Source organism: Rana temporaria, chromosome 1, assembly GCF_905171775.1.
Source record: "Rana temporaria chromosome 1, aRanTem1.1, whole genome shotgun sequence".
Lineage (NCBI taxonomy): Eukaryota > Metazoa > Chordata > Amphibia > Anura > Ranidae > Rana > Rana temporaria.
The window spans coordinates 590,052,412-590,076,182 of record NC_053489.1 but is presented as its reverse complement, the minus strand read 5'-3'; the positions used below and the strand labels follow the sequence as shown (position 1 = coordinate 590,076,182).

Here is a 23,771-nt window from a genome sequence, read left to right as displayed (position 1 = left end):
ATGCCATTAGGGTTTTGGCTCTCTTTGTAAAGGGACATGTCCAGGTCCTTCATATTCTCTACATGACTAGAGTATAATAAGGTTGCACCAGAATCATCTGTTAGGCCCTGTACACAGGGGCAAGAATCTCATCAGGAAAAACCTGTTGTTTTCCCTGACTAGATTCTTGGCAAGAAACTCTTGCCGCCCAAGTGTACAGACTTTTGTTTCAAAAGAACAGCGGTTCTCTTACAGCAGGGGTGTCAAACTGGCGGCCCTCCAGCTGTTGCAAAACTACAAGTCCCATGAGGCATTGCAAGGCTAACAGTTACAAGCATGACTCTCACAGGCAGAGGCATGATGGGACTTGTAGTTTCGGAACAGCTGGAGGGCCGCCAGTTTGACACCCCTGTCTTACAGGGAAGGAACGAGGTGACGTCATTGTGTACAACGAGCATGTGCTCGTCACATTCAACGCCGTCGCCGCCATCTTGCTTCACCCTACCTATGCCGTGGAAGCTACCGCGCATGCGTCAAAGTCATTTTGAGCATGCACGGGTTTCCAGGGCGACAGGTAAGTATACACACTCTCGGGTTTCTCGTCGGGAAACAGGCTGACAAGAATCTTGACGAGAAAAAAGAGAGCAGGTTCTTTTTTTTTTTTTAAATCCTAGTACACACGAAACGGGAATCTCGGCAAGAAGCAGTTTTCTTGCTGGTTTTTGACGAGAAAACCGGTCTTGTGTACGAGGCTTAACACCTAATCATTTATATTGGTTCTGTTTACCTAGTTTTAATAGTGAATGTCCTGTTTACCGGATCGTTTTCACTTTTACTTTGTGTCATTGTGGTTGGAATTGTTGCTTGGAAACATTTGTGCATTGTTACATTACACTGTCATGGATTGTACCTGTTGTCATGATGCAGTAAAGCTGTGGAACTATTTAAACATACACCATCTAGATTGAAAATAAAACTTGAGATGCATAAAGGGAGCAGAATTTAGCTGCTCAGTACTTCAGGCTTGTTCCTTTACATCCCCTTTTGTTATTAATCTTGTCATCAGAGGGTACATGGTTGCACATGGTTGGGAGTTCCCAAAAACAACATTGCCTACTCCTTGCTGTCTCTCACATACACAATGCTTGATGTAAAAATACAGTTCTAAGTTTTATAGCCACCAATCCAATTCAAACCTGCCCTGAAAGTTTAAAGAGTTAGTTCACCCGTTACCAAAAATCTGCCAATGCAGATAATGGAAGTCTGAAGATGAAAATAAGCTATGTAGCTTTGACCAAGATTGAATAATGCCCTTGCTATAGGTGTAGGCATTTATGTACATCATTAAGTCTGAGCTGAAAACTCCCATGACGTTACTAGGATGTTGCTAAGTGGGGCCCAGCTATTACTGTTCACCTTCTCTTTCTCTTATTCCTCACATGCGTTTTCTCTTCCTGATGCAGTAGCTCTGAGCTCAGAGTTCGAGAGCTCACTGCTGTAATGATGAAGGTGAACGGTAATAGCTGGGCATCCCTTAGAAACTAAATATATCCATATCAGCATACATATAAAATATACAGCTTGCCTAAGGCCCCTTCCACATAGAGTGGGTTCTGTTGGAGTCTGCCTGCTCTGTCCACTGATCCCCGCTAACAAGGTGGGTGGTTGGTCCGTGTCCAGTCCGCTGATGCAGAGCAGACACAAATACAGCCCACTCCCCACTGCCACCTGTCAATTTACACCCGACTTCCATGCCTTCCGCCATCCGTCTGTTTTTAGCGGACAGGATCAGATCGAATGTTGGAGGGTGTCACTCCATAGAGGAGAATTGGAGGTCCGATCCGTTCAGATTCTTGGAAGCAGGTGCCTGCTGAAGATTTTTTTTAAAGTGGAACACTGATAACCTGTAAAGTCTGATGCTTTTATCTAGTCAGAATTTTAGAATAAGTCTTGGATGAATATTGCTGGTTCTAGGAAACTATTAAGCTGTGCAGTCACATGCACACATTACAGATCAGATCTTTTGCTATATAATGCCATGGAGTCACAAAGCTGAAGGTGTATGGACGAGGCTGATTTGGAAATCACGTGTTTTCCTCTCTGTTAATTAACATTTGAAGCCAGACATGCTCTCAACAAGTAGAACCTATGTGAGAATGATGGCTAGATTATCTGCGTCTGAAAAGTGCAGACTTCTCAGCTGGCACCAAGCACACATATCTACTCCTGCCAAACCTCCAGCCGGTTACTTGCAATGACCTCATCTTCTTCCAGCCTCCTTAAAGGCGCTCTGGACACTCTCTTGCCTTTTCTTCTAAACAGACTCCTTGATAAAATCACTCCGATTCTACTTGTATTAGGTCATTTTGGCTGACACTTGAGAGAGATAATCCCCTTTACTTATATTTCAGTCCGTTTCCTTAAATATGTCAGACTGCGTTTCCTGTCAATTTAAAGATGTGTTTAAAACTGATCTTTGGGAACACCGAATGTTCCCCTTTGTAGTGGGGCTGTGCCTAGATTGAGAGGGTTAACTGTTAAAGCCTAGAGAACCAGGAAAATAAGTTTTACTTACCTGATCCTCTGCTCCTGAAGATATCTCTGCACTGCTAGACCAGTCCCTACAGCCTCTTTTTCTGTATTCTGGTGGTCTAAGGTCCTCTAATGCAGGGACCAAAGCCATGCAATGGACATGAGGACACCAAGGGACAGTCCATTAACATGGGGGAGCACTGTTTGTCGGGGGAGCAGAGGTTTTGGTAAGTAAAAGTGCTCTGAAGACTCGTACACACGACCGAGGAACTCGACAGGCGAAACACATCCTTTTCCTCGTCAAGTTCTTTGTTAGGCTGTCAAAGAACTCGACAAGGCAAGTTTCTCCATTCCCGTCGAGGAAATAGAGAACTTGCTCTCTTTTTGGCTCGTCGAGTTTCTCGACAGTTTCCTCGACGAAAATGTACACACGACCGGTTTCCTCTGCAAAAAAATATCTCCCAGCTGGTTTTTGCCGAGAAACTCGGTCGTGTATACGAAGCCTCACTGTTCCCTAGACTAAATAAACAGTTAACTTGCTGTGCAGGTGCTCCCCCCCAAAAGGAGAACTTTTACATTTTCCCGTATTTCAACTGATTAAAAAGTGGGTTAGGTCTCTTTTACACGGGGCAGACTCCACCAGTGGATCTGCCTGCTCAGGGGGGTATCTGTCTGCTGATCCCCATTGAGCAGGCAGATGGCAGGTCAGTGTCCACCCTGCCTGTCCATATACATCCGACTGTCATCCGATCCGCCAGACGGATGGGGAACAAATACCCTATCCGCCTTTTTTTAGCAGGATCGTTGTTGGCGGGTGTAAATAGACACATGTCCGTTTACATCCACCGCTCCATAGAGGGCAATGGATGGTCCTAAAAAACTGACAGGCAGAACTGATCAGTCCGCTTGTGTGAAAGGAGCCTTATGTTTTAAAAGCGGATGATGGTAATATCGCTAATTATAACCAATTAACACTTTTACTTTAATCTGAAAAGTAAAATGGTTAAGGTTTAATATATAAATGAGCTCATGGTGGCTGGCATGCTCCTAGGCTCATGCAGGAATAGAATGGGTAAAAGTTTTACTGCAGGGAACAGAGGTTTTTACCCTGTTTTTCAAACCCTCTAAGTTATATCATGCTGAAGAAAAATGGAAGAAAACCCTTACTATCACTATTCCTAGAAATGTTCCCTCCCCCTTATTCTGCCTATCCTGTATAAAAAAAAGATCTGTGTACCTACCTATTTTCAATCCACTGCGGTCACGTGATCCTCCAGCTCTGTTTAAGAGAGCGCTTGTCAATGACTGGAAGCCTGGAATTTTGGAAGCCGTGACATCACCCATAAGCTCCCATAGCCCAGCCACACTCCTCCTCTTCTGCTGCAGCACCTGCTTACTGACACAGGGAAGCTGGAGCTGCAGGATCACATGACCTGATTAAAAATAGGTAGGTCACATGTCTGTTTTTTTATACAGGTTAGGTAGGAGAAGAAAGGGGGGCGAGATGTTTAAGAGTAGTTCAAGTTAGATTTTTCTTCCACTTTAAAAGCATGGGGCATCCTAAGTGTAACTCAAGCCAAAACAAATTATTTTACTTTGGTAGATAAAATCTATGTTAAGTCTTTTTTTCTGTTACCTTTGGAAAGATTTCACTTGACTTCCTGTACCAGAGAAGTTAGATGCAATCATCCATAAAATAAGGGGAAATCCAATCTTCATTGGAAATTCAGGTTTAGCATAAAGATATTGCATCTGTGACCTATAGCAGCCAGTCACATTTCAGTGTTCTGTAAACAGATGATGAAATGCTTTGGCTTTGCTCAGTATGGGTTTCAGCCCTCCTGCACATTATCATTGTTCCTTGTAATGCTTATGGCATGGGTGCTCAAACTGTGGCTCTCCAGCTGTTGCAAAACTACAAGCCCCATCATGCCTCTGCCTTTGGAAATCATGCTTGTACCTGTCAGCCTTGCAATGCATCATGGGACTTGTAGTTCCTCAACAGCTAGAGGGCCACAGGTTGAGTCCCCATGCTTTATGAAATTATCCTGGCAATAATTGGTGGGCTGCTTCTTCAATATTACAATAAACAAGACACTTGGAATACTGTATATGCCACAAAGTGATATCAGCTTCCTGATTCAGATTTTGTAGAAGAGAAGATATCCAACACTTTTAGGAATGCCTCATTGTATATGTGAAAATGACGGCGCTCGGCTTCCTGTGAATGCTGTGTTCATGACTTCAGAATCTTGTGTGCCCTGTTTATTACTTGTGTAAACTCTCCTCTGGAAAGGGAAACCATAGCTCAGAATGGGAATCGGTCTGACATCAGACAGATGAGGAAATCTCAGTCAACAGATGAGTTGCTGATTAATGAGTATAAGGAAATAAATGGGAATTCACTAAAACTATGGATGGTTGTGCTGACTTAAAGGGTCACTAAAGGATTTTTTTTTTTAATAACAAACAAGTTATACTTACCTCCACTGTGCAGTTTGTTTTGCACAGAGTGCCCCCGATCCACGTCTTCTGGGGTCCCTCGGCGTATGTCTCTGGTCCTCCCCGCAATTAGTCACCACAGTCATGCGAGAGCTCACATGGTGGTCACTAATTGCGGGCACGCTCCTGTGACACAGCGAGCGGCCATAGCCCCTGGATGTGATTGCGTCAATGGCTGCGCTGCTCTCAATCCATCTGCTCTAGCCAATCAGCCGCCAGGCTGAGCGGCAAAAGAGGATACCGGGACCGCGCCGGATTTTCGAGGGGTCAGGTAAGTATAACGGGGGCTCAGGGGGGGGGGGGGGGGTGCGGCAGCTTTAGATGTTTTTTCACCTTAATGCATAGATTGCATTAAGGTGAAAAAACATTTTCCTTTACAACGCCTTTAAAGGGGTTGTAAAGGTAAAAAAATGTTTTCCTAAATAGCTTCCTTTACCTTAGTGCAGTCTTCCTTCACTTACCTCATCCTTCGATTTTGCTTTTAAATGTCCTTATTTCTTCTGTTCTTCTGTCTGTAACTCAACACAGTAATGCAAGGCTTTCTCTCTGGTGTGGAATGTCGTGCTCACCCCCTCCCCTGAAATACAGGAGAGTCAGGACGCCCATTAAAAAAAAGCTCCTTTCTCGATCTGCAACGTAGAGAGCGTCCTGACTCTCCTGTATTCCAGGGGAAGGGGCGAGCACAACACAGAGAAAAGGGAGAAGAGCAGACTGGCTGCTTGAGCACTGACAGGCCGGGCTGCTTGAGCACTGACAGGCCGGGCTGCGTGGGCACTGACAGGCCGGGCTGCGTGGGCACTGACAGGCTGGGCTGCGTGGGCACTGACAGGCTGGGCTGCGTGGGCACTGACAGGCTGGGCTGCGTGGGCACTGGCAGGCCTGGCTGCATGGGCACTGACAGCTCAGCGTCCCTGGAAATAAGTACAGCAGGGACTAAGGGGGCTGGGGAGGGTGTAAAAAGTGTACACACGACCGGGTTTCTCGGCAGAATACGGCTCCGATCGAGTTTCTGGCTGAATTCTGCTGAGAAACTCGGTCGTGTGTACGGGGCCTCACGCATTCGTGTTTCAAAAGAATTTACAACATGCTGAACACTCAAATCCGATGGCTGCAGGATAATCGGCAATTGTTGCGGCCCACTAATGGTGCGAAGTTTGAACGAAAATTCTTAGTTACGATTTTCGCAAGAAAATTCTTTCGGAATTCGACCCATGTATATACCCATGGCTTTATACATCATTCAATTTTTTATTTTTTGCAATAAGCCTGTATCCCGATTGAAAAAAAATCTAAAAGATTTCTTGATCGATGCTAAGTGTGGATGGACAAATCCCCCTGCTGGGCTACTATATTCCAGAGGCTGGTAGCGGCTGTCAGAAGATCCGACCAGTGGCTACACCTGATTGGATGCGGCCATTGTTCATTAAACAGTTCTTTAAAATTATCAATCACAGGAGTTCAAAGTTCTTCTTTAATTTATCAATCACAGGATGTGATTCTGGACTAAAAAAAAAAAAAACAATTACTGATTTTACAATTTATGCAATGCTGATCTCCTGCTGCAGCTTTTGTATTCTGAAAGCCAACTCCAACGGCTGTTAGCATACCCAAACAGCAGCAGCATCTTATTGATGTGGTTGTCCTTCAGCCAACAGTTTTCTGCCCAGTTCTTTTGATTTTTCAATCGCAAGATGAGGTTCTGGTGGTTGGATCAACAGGGCCACTTAATAAACAAACTTTGTCCAGTTCCTGAAGAATGTGATGACTTTCAAATGGTGTATGGCCAGTTTTAGAGTCTCTGTTGTGATATTTAAGGTTCTTTGAGGATGAATTACTACACGGTACATGTAGCTACATAGGTACAGTCTTGTTTTAAAGCTTTTACTTCTTGTTAAGAATATGTAAAACTGTTCCTAGTCTGCTCATGGGTGTACTTTATATGTTTTGATCTCCATTTATATATATTTATGTTAGGAATTGTTTGTTGGGCAGTTGCAGACATTTACCTGTGCACTTTTATTACTTTTTTCCTGCGTTGTCCCATGAAATACAATGTCGCAGCAGTTCAAGGAGAGGTGACATGTGCACAGCAAACTTATTGCCAAAGCCTTTTTGGAGGTGTGGGGTCAACACAGTTGTTAAAAAACATGTTCCAATACCTCCCAAAAGTCTGATTCCAAGTCTGTTTGGCATGGAAATGCAAATTCCTGCAAATCAGCTCTATTTTATAGTTCTTTTAAGCAGACTCTGCAGTTTTAAACTGTGAAGTCACCATATTTTCCCTGCTGCCAATTTTCTTTTTAACTCTGCAAATGGCACATCTAACGGCAAAATATAGAGAACTGTGATGATTACAACACTTTAAAGGGAGAGGGGATTTTTTTCTTTTCTTTGTAGGCTACCTCCCTGCTGTAAATCGAAACTTTTAATATTACAGTAGATATTTCCATGGCAATATAGTTAGTGTGATGCAGTAATTGCTTTAATACGGGATGAAACCTAGTCATATAAAGCTCCATGCCAAGAACCACACCATAGGTTTGGCAGGCTTTTTTGGTCATACAGAACATAGTCTTCTACTTTCTCTCTTTTGATTATGAAGGGTGTCTCTGGCTGGCCAAACTGAATGTTAACTTTGTCTGCCATCTGTTTCCTCTATCATCTCATTCTTTACATCCATATCGTTGAATAACAAAACTACACCAACCATGCCAGTGCTTTGAATATTGTGGACTATAGGAAGCTAACACCTTTTATGACCATGCTGCATATATGTCCTCAAAGATGAGTAGCATGCAATGATCATGAGATTACCCTAAATTGTCCTCTGGACTTGGGGTCACTAGAAAAGTGAAGGTTGTTATAGAACTATAAAACTTTACAATGCTTCTTCACAGCTTCCACTTGGCTTGAGTAAACAAATTATGAAATATGAAAATGTCTGCATACAGGTTTAATATATAAAACTTTTATGGTATGTATAGCTTTAAATATATAACAGACAAGGGGGTTAATTTACTAAATGTCAAATAGACCCTGCAAGTGCAGTTGCTCCAGAGCTTGGTAAATCAGGAAAAGGTTCAGTTTGCAAAGAATACCCAATCACGTGCAAGGAAAATAATAATAACAATTTTTTGGGTTGGATGATGGAAGTCAGCAGGGCTCCCCCTCATTTACTAAGCTCCGGAGCAATTGCACTTTGCAAAATGCACAGTCTAATTTCCTTAAGAGCCGGTTCACACAGGGGAAACACGACTTCCAGCACGACTTTGGGAGGCAACTTGGACACGACTTGAGTATGAATCATCAGGCAACTTACAAGGCAACTTCAAGTTGCCTCCAGGACAATACAAGGCAACTTTAAGTCGCCTCCAGGACAGGAGGCTTTCCAGTAGACGTACTAACCAGCGGACATGTCCGACGGACAGGTTTACAGCGGACACCTTGGAAACTTTTGTCCGCTCAAAACCTGTCCGCTAGGCCGGAAAAATGTCCGCTAGGCCCTACACACGGTCGGACATGTCCGCGGAAACTGGTCCGCAGACCAGTTTCAGCGGACATGTTCGGTCGTGTGTACAAGGCCTAAGATTCACACTGTTGTGGCACTTGAACACACTTTGGGTTAAGTGAGCCCCATAATTTTGCATTCTGCAGTTGCATTCTTTTATTCAAACTTGCCTATTAATGCAATTTGTGCCTAGACGAACTGTTATGCAACCAAATATTTCTGGAGCCCTGTGCTACTGTCCCTATAGCAGTTGTAGGGTAGTCATAGCTGTAGTAAGGTACCTGCTAAAACTGTGGAAGATGAAAAAAATAGGGGCATCATGGTGAGTGTATGTTAAACACTACACCTCCACATGGCATCATTGAGTGAACTTCCACAAGGTTTGCCACAGAACAACCATGTATCAATTACGCACGGTGCGTCTGGAAAAGCTGCATGTACTGTGTCTGTCTGCCGGCATTTACTAATTTAAACAATCGTTTTATATGTGTACACATTCTCTACTGTTTGAATTTTGTGTTTGAAGGTGTTTCTGACTTGTTTTATTTTCTCTCTCCCGTAGTCATATCAAGCCAGCTACTTAGAGTCACTGAAGACAAACAATAAATACAGCGTCATTTATCCAACCCCAGGCATGCTGCACAGTAAGCTCTACCCATGCCACGAAGCATTTCCTGGTTTCCAAATGGAGCCAGTGGATCTCACTACCAACAAAAGGAATTCACCGCCCTCCAGTGGAAGCTCCCCGTCTCCTGCCAAATACCAGTCACCCAAGAGAAGCTCTCCAATATTATTTATGCCCTCATCCAGTCCGCCAATGAAAAAATTAACCCCATCGCCACCTGCTGTGTCACATTACCAAATGCCATTGGCTATTAACCCTTTATTATCTGCCTTCCCGAGACAGACTTACAGGAATCCAGGACTCCTACCCCTCTTACAGCCAGTGGTTGTACAACCAGTTCATGTACAGTCATTAATGTATGCACCTCATCTACAACAGCAAATCATGGTGTCCACAGTTCTAGCGGAAGAGATGGAAAGTCAAAGCAACAAGCACAGTAAGTAATGAATGTATAACCACTTTACAAATGCTGAGAGATGGCATCACTTTCTTGGTATCTAGAAGAGATATTATACCATGAGGAAAGCTGTTTTACTACAGGCAGCGAGCTGTAGCTTTTAACAGAGGTCCATTTTATCCCCCTGCTGCTTTTTACTCATTGACCACAAACGTGAAGAAAGGTCATTTGATGTCTTGGTCAACATGCACTGTTGGTGAGACTTGAGTTAAGGGTTTTGGAAAGCCTGCTGTAAACCACTGTGCAATGTTTTCTATATAAAACTTTAAATAATAGAAGAGTCAACTTGGAAGTGGACAAATACTTGACTGTAATTTTGTAATACCCTGTTTTCCCGAAAATAAGCCCTACCCCGAAAATAAGACCTAGCGTTATTTTTGGGGATGGCTGCAATATAAGCCCTACCCCGAAAATAAACCCTAGTTAAAGTCATCGTAAAAACATGTAATCCGTTTTGTAAACTGATTATATAATGTGCAGTGTGTCGCCTTTTTGTAACTTTGTTTTGGAAAATACCTTACTTACAGTGCCGCTGGGCGCTCACGTGACCGTCTGGAGATCTTCTCCTCTCCAACGTCAGCGGTCCCTTCCTCTGCAGTGCTCAGAGTGGAGAAAAGTGGTACAGCGGGTCACTGTGCTGGCTATCATGCTTTAAAGGATCAGGATATATTTTTTTCTTTTTGGGGTTACAACCACTCTAAGATCGTCATGATAACATGACTGTATTTGAATAAATGTAGATTGTTGTACATACCGTAAATAAATAAGACATCCCCTGAAAATAAGCCCTAGTGTGATTTTTGTAGCCAAAATTAATATAAGACACGGTCTTATTTTCGGGGAAACACGGTAAGTGTTTCCTAAATATGACCAAACATCGACCCCATCAACAAATGATAGGACTGTATTTGCAGTCCTTACCCACAGGTTTTGTATTTTTTGTTACAAATTAGTATTTTCCTGCTAATTAGCACATACAATGCCTTTCTATTTACTACCAAAGAAAACCATTTACAGTTTGGAGCCTTTAAAGACTGTGGGCTTGATTTACTAAAGCCGTAGAGTGTAAAATCTGGTGCAGCGCTGCATAGAAACCAGCTTCCAGATTGTTTTTTTTTTTTTACAAAGCTTAATTGAATAAGCTGAAATGAGAAACTGATTGGCTACCATGCACAACTGCACCAGAGTTTGCACTCTCTAAGCTTTAGTAAATCAACCCCTATTTTTCACATAAATCTATAACTGGCTGTGACAATTTATTATGCAATCAATTGAATTTCTACGCAGTTCCTGCTGTCTTCCTCTCTTGATCTTTAGAAGGTATTCTTTCTCTTCCACGTACGTTAAAAAATCCCTGCAATAAATTAAAATTCAGTGAGCTACATAAATCAGTCTAAAGGTGGGAGCAATTCTGTGGAAATTGGGCCAAACAAGGTGGATTGCACATACATGCATACTATTGATGTCTAAAAGAGAAGTGTGGTATTCCCAAAAAACAAACATTTATACTCACCTAGGTGGATGCAATGCTGTACCTGTTCCCCAGCAGCACTGTAGTTAGAACTGAGCGATCAAACCCCCTCTGTCAGTCAGCGGCTCTCCTGTCCAGTGCTCACTGGAGAGCTGGGCTGTGGAGGGAGCGGGAGAGGCTGGCTTAGGCTCTCGCTAGATCGCTGAGAGGCTGAGCCGGGTGACAATCCAGGCTTCTGGATCAGGATCTTTCCAGAGCCTGGACCAGCTCTCTGACGTCAGCTGACAGCAGGCTTAGACACGCTGTCGGCTCAAAACCGATCACAGTGCAGAACGAAAAAATCTTTGGCTATACTTCTCCTTCAACCTCTAATTTATAATGGAAAAAGAGTTTGATAAGTGTTCGATAAAATTTGAATGTGAACTTATTTTTTATTCTGGTATTTGCAATTTCTTGTAATCATATTTTTGTGGTTAGAATCTTGCTAGATCATTGATCCATTCAATTTATTGCAGCGGCTGTAACCAGTTTTATTAAGGACAAGGGTGAATAGGAAGCTGTATAATAAATACTTAGGTGGCAAGAATTTTTTGATTTGACCATGTTGTCATGCTTTTCAATAGGTTTTAGGGATCTGCAGTGGTGAGACATGTATACATTTTGAACATGTGCTGTGTATGTACTTTTGAGTACAATGTGTCTCATTTTGTAAGGTTTTAAAAACATGCTGAATTGAAACCCACCTTATGTAGTGAGATGGGCTTATCTATCAATTGCATAAAATAATTCAGGTTTTCAGTTTTCCCTCTTTTTTATTTGTTTTTATTATTTTGGTGATCATGAAATCACCACTCAGTTGACCGATATTTTTCTTTTAAAATAGAGCTGTAGGCAAAACGTTTTCTTTACGTATAAAACAATATAACCCCTTCAATGATTTTTGGATATAGAGCGCTATAACCCCTTCCAGGCTTTTTTTTGCCATCTGTGTCCCATTGGGGAGATTTTCTTTTCACTTCCTGTCCTGTAGCCACATCTGAAAATGAGAGAAAAACCCTGGTGGTCACCAATGGAAGATTTCAGCTGTATTCCTGTTATGGTGTCCACTAAAATGTGTCCACTCAAATTTGGGATTTTCTATCACCTTCAGGGATAATGGTCATTAGGACAAATACAGTGGTTAAAGGGGTTGTAAAGGTACAATTTTTTTTTCCTAAATAGCTTCCTTTACCATAGTGCAGTCCTCCTTCACTTACCTCATCCTTCGATTTTGCTTTTGAATGTCCTTATTTCTTCTGAGAAATCCTCACTTCCTGTTCTTCTGTCTGTAACTCCACACAGTAATGCAAGGCTTTCTCCCTGGTGTGGAGTGTCGTGCTCGCTTCCTCCAATGGACTACAGGAGAGTCAGGACGCCCACTAACACACAACTCCTTTCTCTATCTGCAATGAAGAGAGCGTCCTGACTCTCCCGTAGTCCAAGGGAGGGGGCAAGCATGACACTCCACACCAGGGAGAAAGCTTTGCATTACTGTGTGTAGTTACAGACAGAAGAACAGGAAGTGAGTATTTCTCAGAAGAAATAAGGATATTTAAAAGCAAAATCTAGGGATGAGGTAAGTGAAGGAGGACTGCACTAAGGTAAAGGAAGCTATTTAGGGAAAAAAAATTGTACCTTTACAACCCCTTTAAATCTCCTTAGTGGGAATAACTTACTTCAACAGACAGCAATAAAACCCTGACAGGTGCTCTTCCATCTACCTACCGAGTTTGCCAGTGATTTACCTATGTCCTACCTATAATGCAAATGTCAAATACTCATTTGGAATAGTGTATAATGACATCGTAATATTGATATTAATAATATTAATATTATAAAATGCTGTTTCTGCATAGACAGGGATAACAGAACTTTTTGGTATAATACAATGTTTTTTTTTTTTTTCCTTTTGCAGTACCTATGACAGTCTCTGACTTTTATGAACACTCTCCTCTATTAAAAAATATAAAAGTGGAGCCTGGTCTGGAACAAACAATAACAGAAGCTTACCCAGAACAAATGTCACCTGGTAATAGTACGCCCCCTAAAGGAATGTTCCATGAGTAAGTGATGCTTTCTCAATACAACATCTAAATGTAGTTTATATACCACTTCTACGTGGAGGTGCTGAACTGTATAATAACCAGTTGATTACACGGGAACACAGTTCTTCAGGATTCTAAAGGAGTAGGCGCTATATTCCAGTACATATTCTTAGATGAGAGCTACAATTTGTATGGATAAACAAGGGAGAATGGGGGAGTAGGTAGGCTTCTGTAGGCCCAACGTTGGTTCGCTTCTGCATAACGGTAAAGGGTTGTTGCCCGGTGACTACAAATGCTCAGTCGCTTCAGACTCAAAACTGATTTTTATCCTATTGATACTCAGTTTTAACTCACTAATGGCAATGTGACTTAACCACAAAGAACAAGTTCCAATCATAATCGCCTATTATGCGCTTCACAGCTTACATGTGTAATCATAGTTGCTCATGGGAAATAGATCTAACTATATACTTTTCTCAAAATTTGGTTTGCAATCCACAACAAAATACCAGGACAGGTTAGTGATCTCTATTTGGTCCTCTTTTGTATGAATTATACGATTGTCTCTTTTGTCTGAGCTGGTTTTATGATTGATTAGCTTGTTTTATTATTTTAAATATATGAACTTAACTTGGATGGAGTGGGGAGAGTTGGACCCACTGTCAAGTTTTTATTGCTGTCTGAGTCCCCGGTGGGGAAATTCAGATTCCCATTTGTCCTAATGACCATTTTCATAGAGTGGTGATAATCCGAAATGTTATAGTTGTCACCAAAGCAAGTTATGAAAATAAGTCATTCAATGGTGACAAATGTTAAGCTGATTACTGTCCTAGTTGGCAGTTCCCCTGATTTTGTAGAGATTTCCTCCCGTTTCAAGTTTATCCAGTACAGGACGTAAAAGGAAATCTCCCCAGCTATACTGTAGTACAGTTTGACGTTGGTGAGAATAAAAGGACTTTGTTCTAATGTAATACTTATACCAGCTAAAATGTTATACTTAAATTTATCATAATTATAGCTTAACAAATTACGAAACCGTTTTCAGAAACTATGGAACAACCTTAATTCAAAAATATCTAATTTGAACATAAGTTTACATGTAAAATTTAAAGAGAAAACTTTTTTAAAGATGCCTTTACAGGATGTATTTTCTTTAGACATGTTAATGAGTGAAAATGAAAAGCAGTCTCTTCCTGTAGATGAAACTGGGTTAAAATGAGGAAAAACTAGACTAGGTGCTCTGGAATGTAGACGTAGTCATTGCTTTATTCAACCTGTGGTGTGGCAATATGTTTTTAATGCAAGGAGCCAATTTTAAGACTTCCCATGGGTGGGGCAGCCAGGCTGAACACTACTTTTAGGAATTGACGTCATTTACAAAGAAGGGACCGCACCCTCCTGTTGGCAATGAGCAACAGGAAATTCTTAATTGCCCTGAAAGGAGTGACTGAGACAATAACAAATATTTCTTCCAATGAATAGGGATTTTCAGAGCTTCACTGTGTAAAACAGATTATTTTTTTAAAGTTAGGGGGAGAGCTGTTTCAGATTACTTTTGTAGGAAATAGCACATATAAACAAGCGTACAAAGAGCAAACTGGAACGTAACAGGGTTTTGCAATCCTGAAGTTGTTTGCGTGAGAAATGAGAACATGACCTTGTTAATTATTACAAAATAATACACTCCCACATGGTCACTGGATGGACTGTTCTGTATCCTGAGCCTGATGTTGCCAAGGCTTCCTCGCATAGGAAGTCAACTCCAACTAAGAACTCTCTGCTGAAGGACCGGCTCAGACCCACATAGTTAGAACAGTCAGAAAAATCTTTATTGTGACAATTGCTGTTTAAAGCAATTGCAAAGTAAGAATATATTGACATTCAATAGAAATTGAATTTAAATAATAATAATAAAAAAAAAAAACAGTCATTGAAAAATGGAATAGGATTCAGAAGAGCTGCGTTCACCAAATAACACCAAATAACATAAGAGAAAGATACAGATTTTTTTTTCTATAGACACTATGGAATCTTTTTTTTGTTAACCAGTGTTTAATTTAAAGAAGTAGTTGTACTGCAAATAAAAATAAAAAAATATTATATTCTAGAATTTGTCCTATTTAAAATAACATTAAAATAATGTTTCTGGAACAAAGCAGAGCAAATGAAAAAGGAGGCTTTTTTTCAGTTTTCTACATTTATTTGTTATGCAGCACTGTAAAAAAAAAGTAATGAAAACAGGGGGAACAAATATATAAATAGTAAGAAAAATTGCAAATTAGAAAAAAAATTGCTGAAAGCAGAAAAATTCTCATTGAATATGGTCAACTATGAGTTAATAGGGCTAAATAGGAATATAACTTGTAGGCCCCTTGCACACAGGGCATTTGCCTTCCTAAATGCCTGCTTCCCCAATATGCTGGCTGTGGTTTACATCTGATTTTCTCCCTGTGCTCTATACTATGATTAATTATCCGATGTTTGCACTTCATTACCTATATATTGTTATATAACATAGTAATCCTTTATTTTTTCTGTCTTTTTGTGTAGACATCACCCATCAGTTATAGTACATCCAGGAAAGAGGCCACTACCAGTGGATTCTCCAGAGACACAGAGGAAGAGAAGGATACACAGATGTGATTATGATGGCTGCAACAAAGTTTACACAAAAAGTTCCCATTTAAAAGCACACCGGAGGACACATACAGGTCAGCATTCACCACCAACTTTGGAGATTTGACTAGGTGTAATGGGTTGTATGTAGCCATCTACTGATCCTCCCCAGGTTTGTAGTGTTATAATAGACAACTGAGGGGTTAGATAGGCAAGTGGTCAGTGCTTCCTGACCCCCTTTTTATTTACAGCTAAGAGCTAGGGTTGCACCGATACCATTGTTTTTTATATTGGTGAGTACTAGTACTGATCCTTTCAGTCAAGTTCTCGCCGACACCAGTTACTTTGCTAGGCGATTTGCATCAATACAAAATGAATAGGTGCAAATCACACTGCAAAGAATCACATGCAGTGCGATTCCTGTCTGAATCACATTAGTTTCCCCCCCTGCTCGTGTGTGTGTGTATGTGTAGACAGAGAAAGGCGCAATCTAGTTGTTAATTTATTAAAAATGTCAGAACTCACATTAAGTACATATCTGGTCAATTGCAAAATCTGCATAGGTGTCCTGGAGAAGAAGTTTCGGGACCTCGTGAGTATAGGGCGGAAGTAATGTCAGCTTGGGGAGGACCACCTATACATCTCCTCCAGCCCTGTGAGCACCTCCAGCTACCGTGATTTTCTATTATCGGCGGGACCAGGATGTTGCATTTGAGCTGTACTTAAAGTGGAGGTTCACCCTAAAAACAAGTATATACCATTCAATCCAGCATACTGCCAACATGTACAGTATGCTGGGTTTTTTTTCAGTTTACATACCGTAGTATAGGTATTTCCCCCCGGCTTCCAGGTAGTGAATCCCGCGGGAGTGGGCATTCCTATTCAGAGACTAGTGATTGACGTATGACAAAAGCTTCACCCCCCGCGCATAATGCAGGTCACCAGTTTCTGAAAAAAGCCGAACGTTGGTGCGCAGGCGCCGTATAGAGCCGACTCGCAGTTCGGCTTCTTTCGGAAACTGGTGACGTTTATTATGCGCCGGGGGTGAAGCTTTTGTCATACGTCAATCACTAGTCTCTGAATAGGAACGCCCACTCCCGCGGGATTCACTACCCGGAAGCCGGGGGGGGGGGGGGGGAATACCTATACTACGTTATGTAAACCGAAAAAAAAACCAGCATACTGTACATGTCGGCAGTATGCTGGATTGAATGGTATATACTTGTTTTTAGAGTGAACCTCCACTTTAATATGAGTTCTAACATGTTTTATTAAACTGCACACTAGATGAGGCTTTTCCATTTCTTTACACACACACGAGCGGTGGGGGGGACACATGCAATTCTTTGCAGTTCAATTTGCGCCCATTCATTCGGTATTGATGCCATTCGGTTTCGGTATCTGGAGCATTTTCACGATTACTCATAAAAACGCTCAGTATCAGCACCGATATCATTATCAGTGCATCCCTACTGAGAGCCATCGGTGAGGGATTTGGAGGGCCTTGAAGATAACCTGTGTGTAAAATGGACATACACAAAAATTTCACAACATTGTGATGTGCAAAAGCTAACGCCACTTGATGGAAATGTCTGAAACAATCCTACGGTGCATTGTCCAGTGCCTTGGTAACCTATTAGCTGGCACAGGCATTATCACATTAGGGAATAGGACTCACCTGATAGCTGCTTCTTGTGGAATGATAGCATCCTGGAGGCTGGGTTCACACTACTACACTACTTTGATCCTACTTTGCTCTGCTACATTGGTCCTACATTGGTCCTACATTGGTCCTACATCCATCCTACTTTCATGAACAGGATACTACTTTGGTCCGACTTCAATGATATTCAATGGGCCTGAAGTAGGATCAATGTAGGACCAAAAGTAGTACAGGGAGCATTTTCAAAGTCGGACCGACTTGTGTAGGACACTACAAGACGCTCTCATAGGGAAACATTGAACACAGAGCAAAGTAGGATGAAAGTAGTGTAGTAGTGTGAACCCAGCCTGAGGATCCAGTTGATATCCCTGGCAAGCAGGATGGCAGTCTTCAACCTTGTATTATACAGGGGAATGTCTTCCTCCCAGTCCGCAGCAAATAGTAATTTGTGGGGTGGTTACTCTAGGTCATGGGAGAAGACAGAGGAGAAACACAGAGCAGACTAGAACATGCACATATAATATTCAGTATAAAGAAACAGATGAGGGAGGAGGTGTGGAGAAAAGTAGGACATATACTTTAACCACTTCCCGACCTCCTCATGTACATATACGTCAGCAGAATGGCACGGACAGGCACATCCACGTACCTGTACGTCCTCTGCTAGACGTGGGTGGGGGGTCCGATCGGGACCCCCCCCGGTACATGCGGAGGTCGGGTCCGCTCGGGGAGCGATCCGGGACGACGGCGTGGCTATTTGTTTTTAGCCGCGCCGTCGCGATCGCTCCCCGGAGCTGAAGAACGGGGAGAGCCGTGTGTAAACACGGCTTCCCCGTGCTTCACTGTGTCGGCGCATCGATCGCGTCATTCCCTTTATAGGGAAGACACGATCGATGACGTCATTCCTACAGCCACACCCCCCTACACTAGTAAACACACACAAAGTAAACCCTAACTCCTACAGCGCCCCCTGTGGTTAACTCCCAAACTGCAACTGTCATTTTCACAATAAACAATGCAATTTAAATGCATTTTTTGCTGTGAAAATGACAATTGTCCCAAAAATGTGTCAAAATTGTCCGAAGTGTCCGCCATAATGTCGCAGTCACGAAAAAAAATCGCTGATCGCCGCCATTAGTAGTAAAAAAAATAAAAAAAATAAAAATGCAAAAAAACTATCCCCTATTTTGTAAACGCTATAAATTTTGCGCAAACCAACCGATAAACGATTATTGCGATTTTTTTTACCAAAAATAGGTAGAAGAATACGTATCGGCCTAAACTGAGGAAAAAAAAAAATTTTATATATGTTTTTGGGGGATATTTATTACAGCAAAAAGTAAAAAATATTGCATTTTTTTCAAAATTGTCGCTCTATTTTTGTTTATAGCGCAAAAAATAAAAACCGCAGAGGTGATCAAATACCACCAAAAGAAAGCTCTATTTGTGGGGAAAAAAGGACGCCAATTTTGTTTGGGAGCCACGTCGCACGACCGCGCAATTGTCTGTTAAAGCGACGCAGTCCCGAACTGTAAAAACCCCTTGGGTCTTTAGGCAGCAATATGGTCCGGGGCTTAAGTGGTTAACATCCGTCCCTGTCTGGCAGCTATGGGTCCCGGATGTGCACTGTTGCATAAATTACCATCTGTTGTGCCCTGTCCTGCATCCCTCATCTTCCGTTCCCTGGATTTATTGAAAGTAGAACCCCCCCCCCCCCTTTCATCCTTGAAAATAGTTGCTCATAAATATAGGTTTTGCCGAAAACTGATGGCACGAATAAGGTGTAATTGTGATGAGTGGGAGATTTTTCTTCAGGTAATATGACACTTATAAAAGTCCAGTAAAGAGACACTGTCAAATTTTTCTTTGGCCGCAAGTGTTCGCTTAGTGTAAACACATTTTTACAAAACATTTCCCAAAAAATAAACACCTTTATCATTCATAGTTTTATGGGGGCCACAGGGTGACCAAACAAAAATGTAGCGTTTGTAGACTTGCTCTATACTTTGGATCTATTTGTTGTTGCTTAAACTTTTTAAAATATTGCTTGCATCATCTGTACTAATATGTCTGTCTCAGGTTAACAAAAACCGCCATAAAGAGCTCATGTTTCTGAGCAATGTTTACTCATTGATCTGATTTCTCAGTTTTATTGCAGCAGACATTAGCTATTTGTGCTTATTCTACTCCTCTGTGCACTTACATGATCTTCCTGTTCTCTCTTTTAGGGGAAAAGCCTTATCAGTGTACTTGGGAAGGATGCACATGGAAGTTTGCCCGCTCTGACGAACTGACTCGGCATTTCCGTAAACACACTGGAATCAAACCATTTCAGTGCCCAGACTGTGACCGCAGCTTTTCCCGCTCGGACCACCTCGCCCTGCACAGAAAGAGACACATGCTTGTCTGAACGGCTTTTGTAATTTTTTTATATTCAGCAAAATCTGGATTCAGCTGGTCTGAATCACAAGCCTACAATTCCATAGGGTCAGTGGATGATGTTCTCTTAACCTCATTGTACTTGCCACGGGTCAGACCTAAGAATGTGAACTTTTTATTTTGTGTTTTTTTTTTTTTTTGGTTGGTTTTTGTTTTTATATGGAGGATAAGCAGTAACTTCCTGCCCTTTATGACACCTCAGGAAATGGAAAACAAACATGGACAATGTACTGCTTCACGTGTACTTGCAAGCCATATATCTATATGAAATAACTTATACCTGTATTTAATTATCAACACAATGCCTAGTCTGCTTCATCTTGCCACATTCCTCACACTTGTTAGTGCTCAATTTTTATTCTTTTTTTTATTGTCCACAATTAAAGAATTACATTGTTGAAAAGTACTTTGAATGGCGTAGGATTTCTTGTCCCTTGTTTCTGTTTTATGTTGTAATGCCTGAATACAAGAAACGCACTTTGGAAAGAGAAAAAAAAATGGACACCAAATGTATGCAGTTCTCACAAATGCTTTTATTTGTTTGATGTTTCTGTCATGGACTGATGGTTTTTAATGCCTTAATCAAGAAGAAATTTGACGCTACACTTTATTATTATTTTTTTAAATAGCCCATTGTATTCTACATATGTATCTACCTATTCATTAGATTTACAGTTTGTCTATGCCATGTATTATGATGTGCAATGTACTTGAATAATATTAAAAGTATATATTTTTAAAATAAATAATTTGTACAGAAGGTTCAGATGGACTTTTGGTTTTGGGAAGTGGTCCATTTTTGCAGTTCCACTGCAGAGCAAATTTATATGTGTATCTGAGGGTATCCATAAATTCAGATCCGGCAAAGGCAAAGTAAGGAAATCAGTTGTTGGAGTTTTCATAAGGGTTCTGCAGAAAACAGAATATTAGGAATATTATTCTAATACAGCTTGTATTGTGCAATTCTTGCATCCCTTAACCATACATGGTAATAAAAACATGATCTCCACCTAAAACTCATCTCTACTGTATAGGCACTTACAGCATATGTAAAGCCAAGAACAGACACTATGCAGGCCTTACCAAGGTGTACCATAGGAAACAACTAGTGGAATTCATAAAGAAAGTCTTAAGGAGGCGCTCTGCCCCCCCACGGAAAAAAATTTAAAGTCTGCAGCTACAAATACTGTAGCTGTTGACTTTTAACCACTTAAGCCCCCGGACCAAAATGCAGGTAAAGGACCAGGCCCCTTTTTGCGATTCGGGACTGCGTCGCTTTAACTGACAATTGCGCAGTCGTGCGACGTGGCTCCCAAACAAAATTGGCGTCCTTTTTTCCCCACAAATAGAGCTTTCTTTTGGTGGTATTTGATCACCTCTGCGGTTTTTATTTTTTGTGCTATAAACAAAAATAGAGCCACAATTTTGAAAAAAATTCAATATTTTTTACTTTTTGCTATAATAAATATCCCCCAAAAATATATCTAAAAAAAAAAAATGTTTTCCTCAGTTTAGGCCGATACGTATTCTTCTACATATTTTTGGTAAAAAAAAATCGCAATAAGCGTTTATTGGTTGGTTTGCGCAAAATTTATAGCGTTTACAAAATAGGGGATAGTTTTATTGCATTTTCATTATTTTTTTTTTTTTTTACTACTAATGGCGGCGATCAGCGATTTTTTTTCGTGACTGCAACATTATGGCGGACACTTCGCACAATTTTGACACATTTTTGGGACCATTGTCATTTTCACAGCAAAAAATGCATTTAAAATGCATTCTTTATTGTGGAAATGACAGTTGCAGTTTGGGAGTTAACCACAGAGGGCGCTGAAGGGGTTATGTTTCACCTAGTGTGTGTTTACAACTGTAGGGGGGTGTGGCTGTAGGAGTGACGTCATCGGGTTCGCGGTTCTCGGTCGTTAAGTGGTTAATAATAGGACACTTACCTGTCCAGGGAGCCCGCAATGTCGGCACCCCAGCCGATTTTCATATCGACTCTCGGGTGCTGCTGCCACCATTCAGCCAGTACCCTACTGCGCATTCGCTTTCTAACTGGTCTGGTGGCTGAGGAGGGGGGGGGCGAACTTTAGAGTAACGGCGCCGCAGCACAGTCTCCCGGTAGTGGGGAACGGTACCTGTCAAAAACAGGTACCCGTTCCCCCCTCCCCTCTCAAAGGTGCCAAATGTGACACTGGGGGGGAAGCAGATAAGCGGAGGTTCCACTTTTGTGCAGCACTTGCACACCACAATTGCCAGTGCTTTATTCATGCATATGTCGGGAATATTTTTGCAAATTTGTTGCAGGTGTTGGCCATCACTGAGGCTCAGCGCTACTGGGCTCCTTTTTCAACCATGTGGAGGTGGATGGAACCTGATGAACTCTGGAAGACTAGTTCCTCATCAATTCCACCTCCCGTTTGATTGATGGCAGTGGGTAGGTTTCATAACCATCAGACAGCCCAACAGCCACAATGTAATCTGCCCACTGCTATCAGTCACAAGGAAGCCAGAACTGATGGGGAGATGGTCTATCAGTATTTTCATGGGGCTCAGCACATTTAGTGTTTTGCCCTGCGTCATTGGTTGCTAGGATGCTGGCGGTCTGCCCCCTAGCAACCAATAAAGGAAAGAAAACTCCCAATAATGGCAAGTTAACACTCAGCACTGCCCCTGGCCACTCTGGCCTGTCTCTGTACACCAACTTAAGCCTCGTACACACGACCGGTTTTCCCGGCAGGAAAACCAGACGTGTGTATGCTTCCCCAGAGTTTTCCCGTCAAGAAAACAGCCAGAAATCCTGGCGGGAAAATAGAGAACCTGCTCTCTATTTTCCCGACGGGATTCCCAAGGTTTTTTTTTCCACCAGATCTACTACTTACCTATGGGAAACACTGCGAGGCAGTGCCGATGGAGCATACATACGGCCGGGATTCCCGGCCAAAGTTCCATGGCAGTTTTCCTGCCGGGTTCTCGGCTTTCCCCTCGGTTTTCTCGGCGGACTTTTTACCGGTTGGTCTTATTTACCTCCCAGTTTTGTAGTTGTCTATGAACTGGGTAGAATTCTTTTTGACTTGGTTTTAGCTATAGCAACACAATATGAAAGATGAAAGAATGCATCAGCCATGCTTGCTTTGGTGAAGGAAGGTTCATTTTCAGGTAGAGACATTGTTGTATGCAGTCACTTTGGCAATTGATAAATACGGCAAGGGGAGCTAAGGATGTTGTGATACATTCTTTCATATTTCTGATAGAATAGAGATGGACTATAGTGGCCAGCACTTGCATGTGTACAAGAGGTGCAAGTCTAGATTTGGGTATGTTTTTGACACCGTGTGAACGCCATGCAAACCAGAACTACCCAAATCTGTCATACGTGTTGGATCTGGTATACCTGTCGCAAGGCTTTCATGATTTAGGTGCAGGACTTTCTAATGGGCCAATACAGCCGTAATAAACTCTTTATTGTCCCCAAGTTTCTGTATAAGCTGGTGTCAGTTTACTTTTTATAAAAAAATGTAACTCCTAAATATGAATGGATACCTGTTACAGGCTTTTCCCAGCCTAGAACCACAATGTCTCATAGTAAAAACACACTCTACAGCACAGAAGTAGTCAACAACTGCTGATAAACAAAAGCACAAGGATAAAATATGTGCACAAAGTATAATAAAACAACTTACAATGACAATAATACATCGTTATTGATTTTCTCTTTTGCTACTAAATTCTTTATTTCTTAAATTCTGGTAATGAAAGGTATGTTTTAGCTTGTGTGCTTTTTCTCTAAAATTCCTTTTCGTGGGTTGTAAAAAGGAATTTGACCACAAAATATCCAGTCAGCATGATTATTTACTCTTACACTTAGCAGTAATGTGCTTTACTTCAGGCTTGC

General features: G+C 41.6%; 1 protein-coding gene across 1 annotated transcript in view; it reads left to right on the top strand.

Annotated features, from left to right (window-relative positions):
* KLF3 (Kruppel like factor 3) overlaps positions 1 to 20,640 on the top strand; it is an 82,277-nt gene extending 61,637 nt beyond the window's left edge. The window contains exons 3-6 of the mRNA XM_040335135.1: positions 9,084 to 9,582; positions 13,029 to 13,176; positions 15,709 to 15,869; positions 19,666 to 20,640. Coding sequence (XP_040191069.1) covers positions 9,084 to 9,582; positions 13,029 to 13,176; positions 15,709 to 15,869; positions 19,666 to 19,847 — 990 coding nt within the window. The 3' untranslated portion in view covers positions 19,848 to 20,640. The remainder of the gene's footprint in view (positions 1 to 9,083; positions 9,583 to 13,028; positions 13,177 to 15,708; positions 15,870 to 19,665) is intronic.
* The last annotated feature ends 3,131 nt before the right edge of the window (positions 20,641 to 23,771 follow it).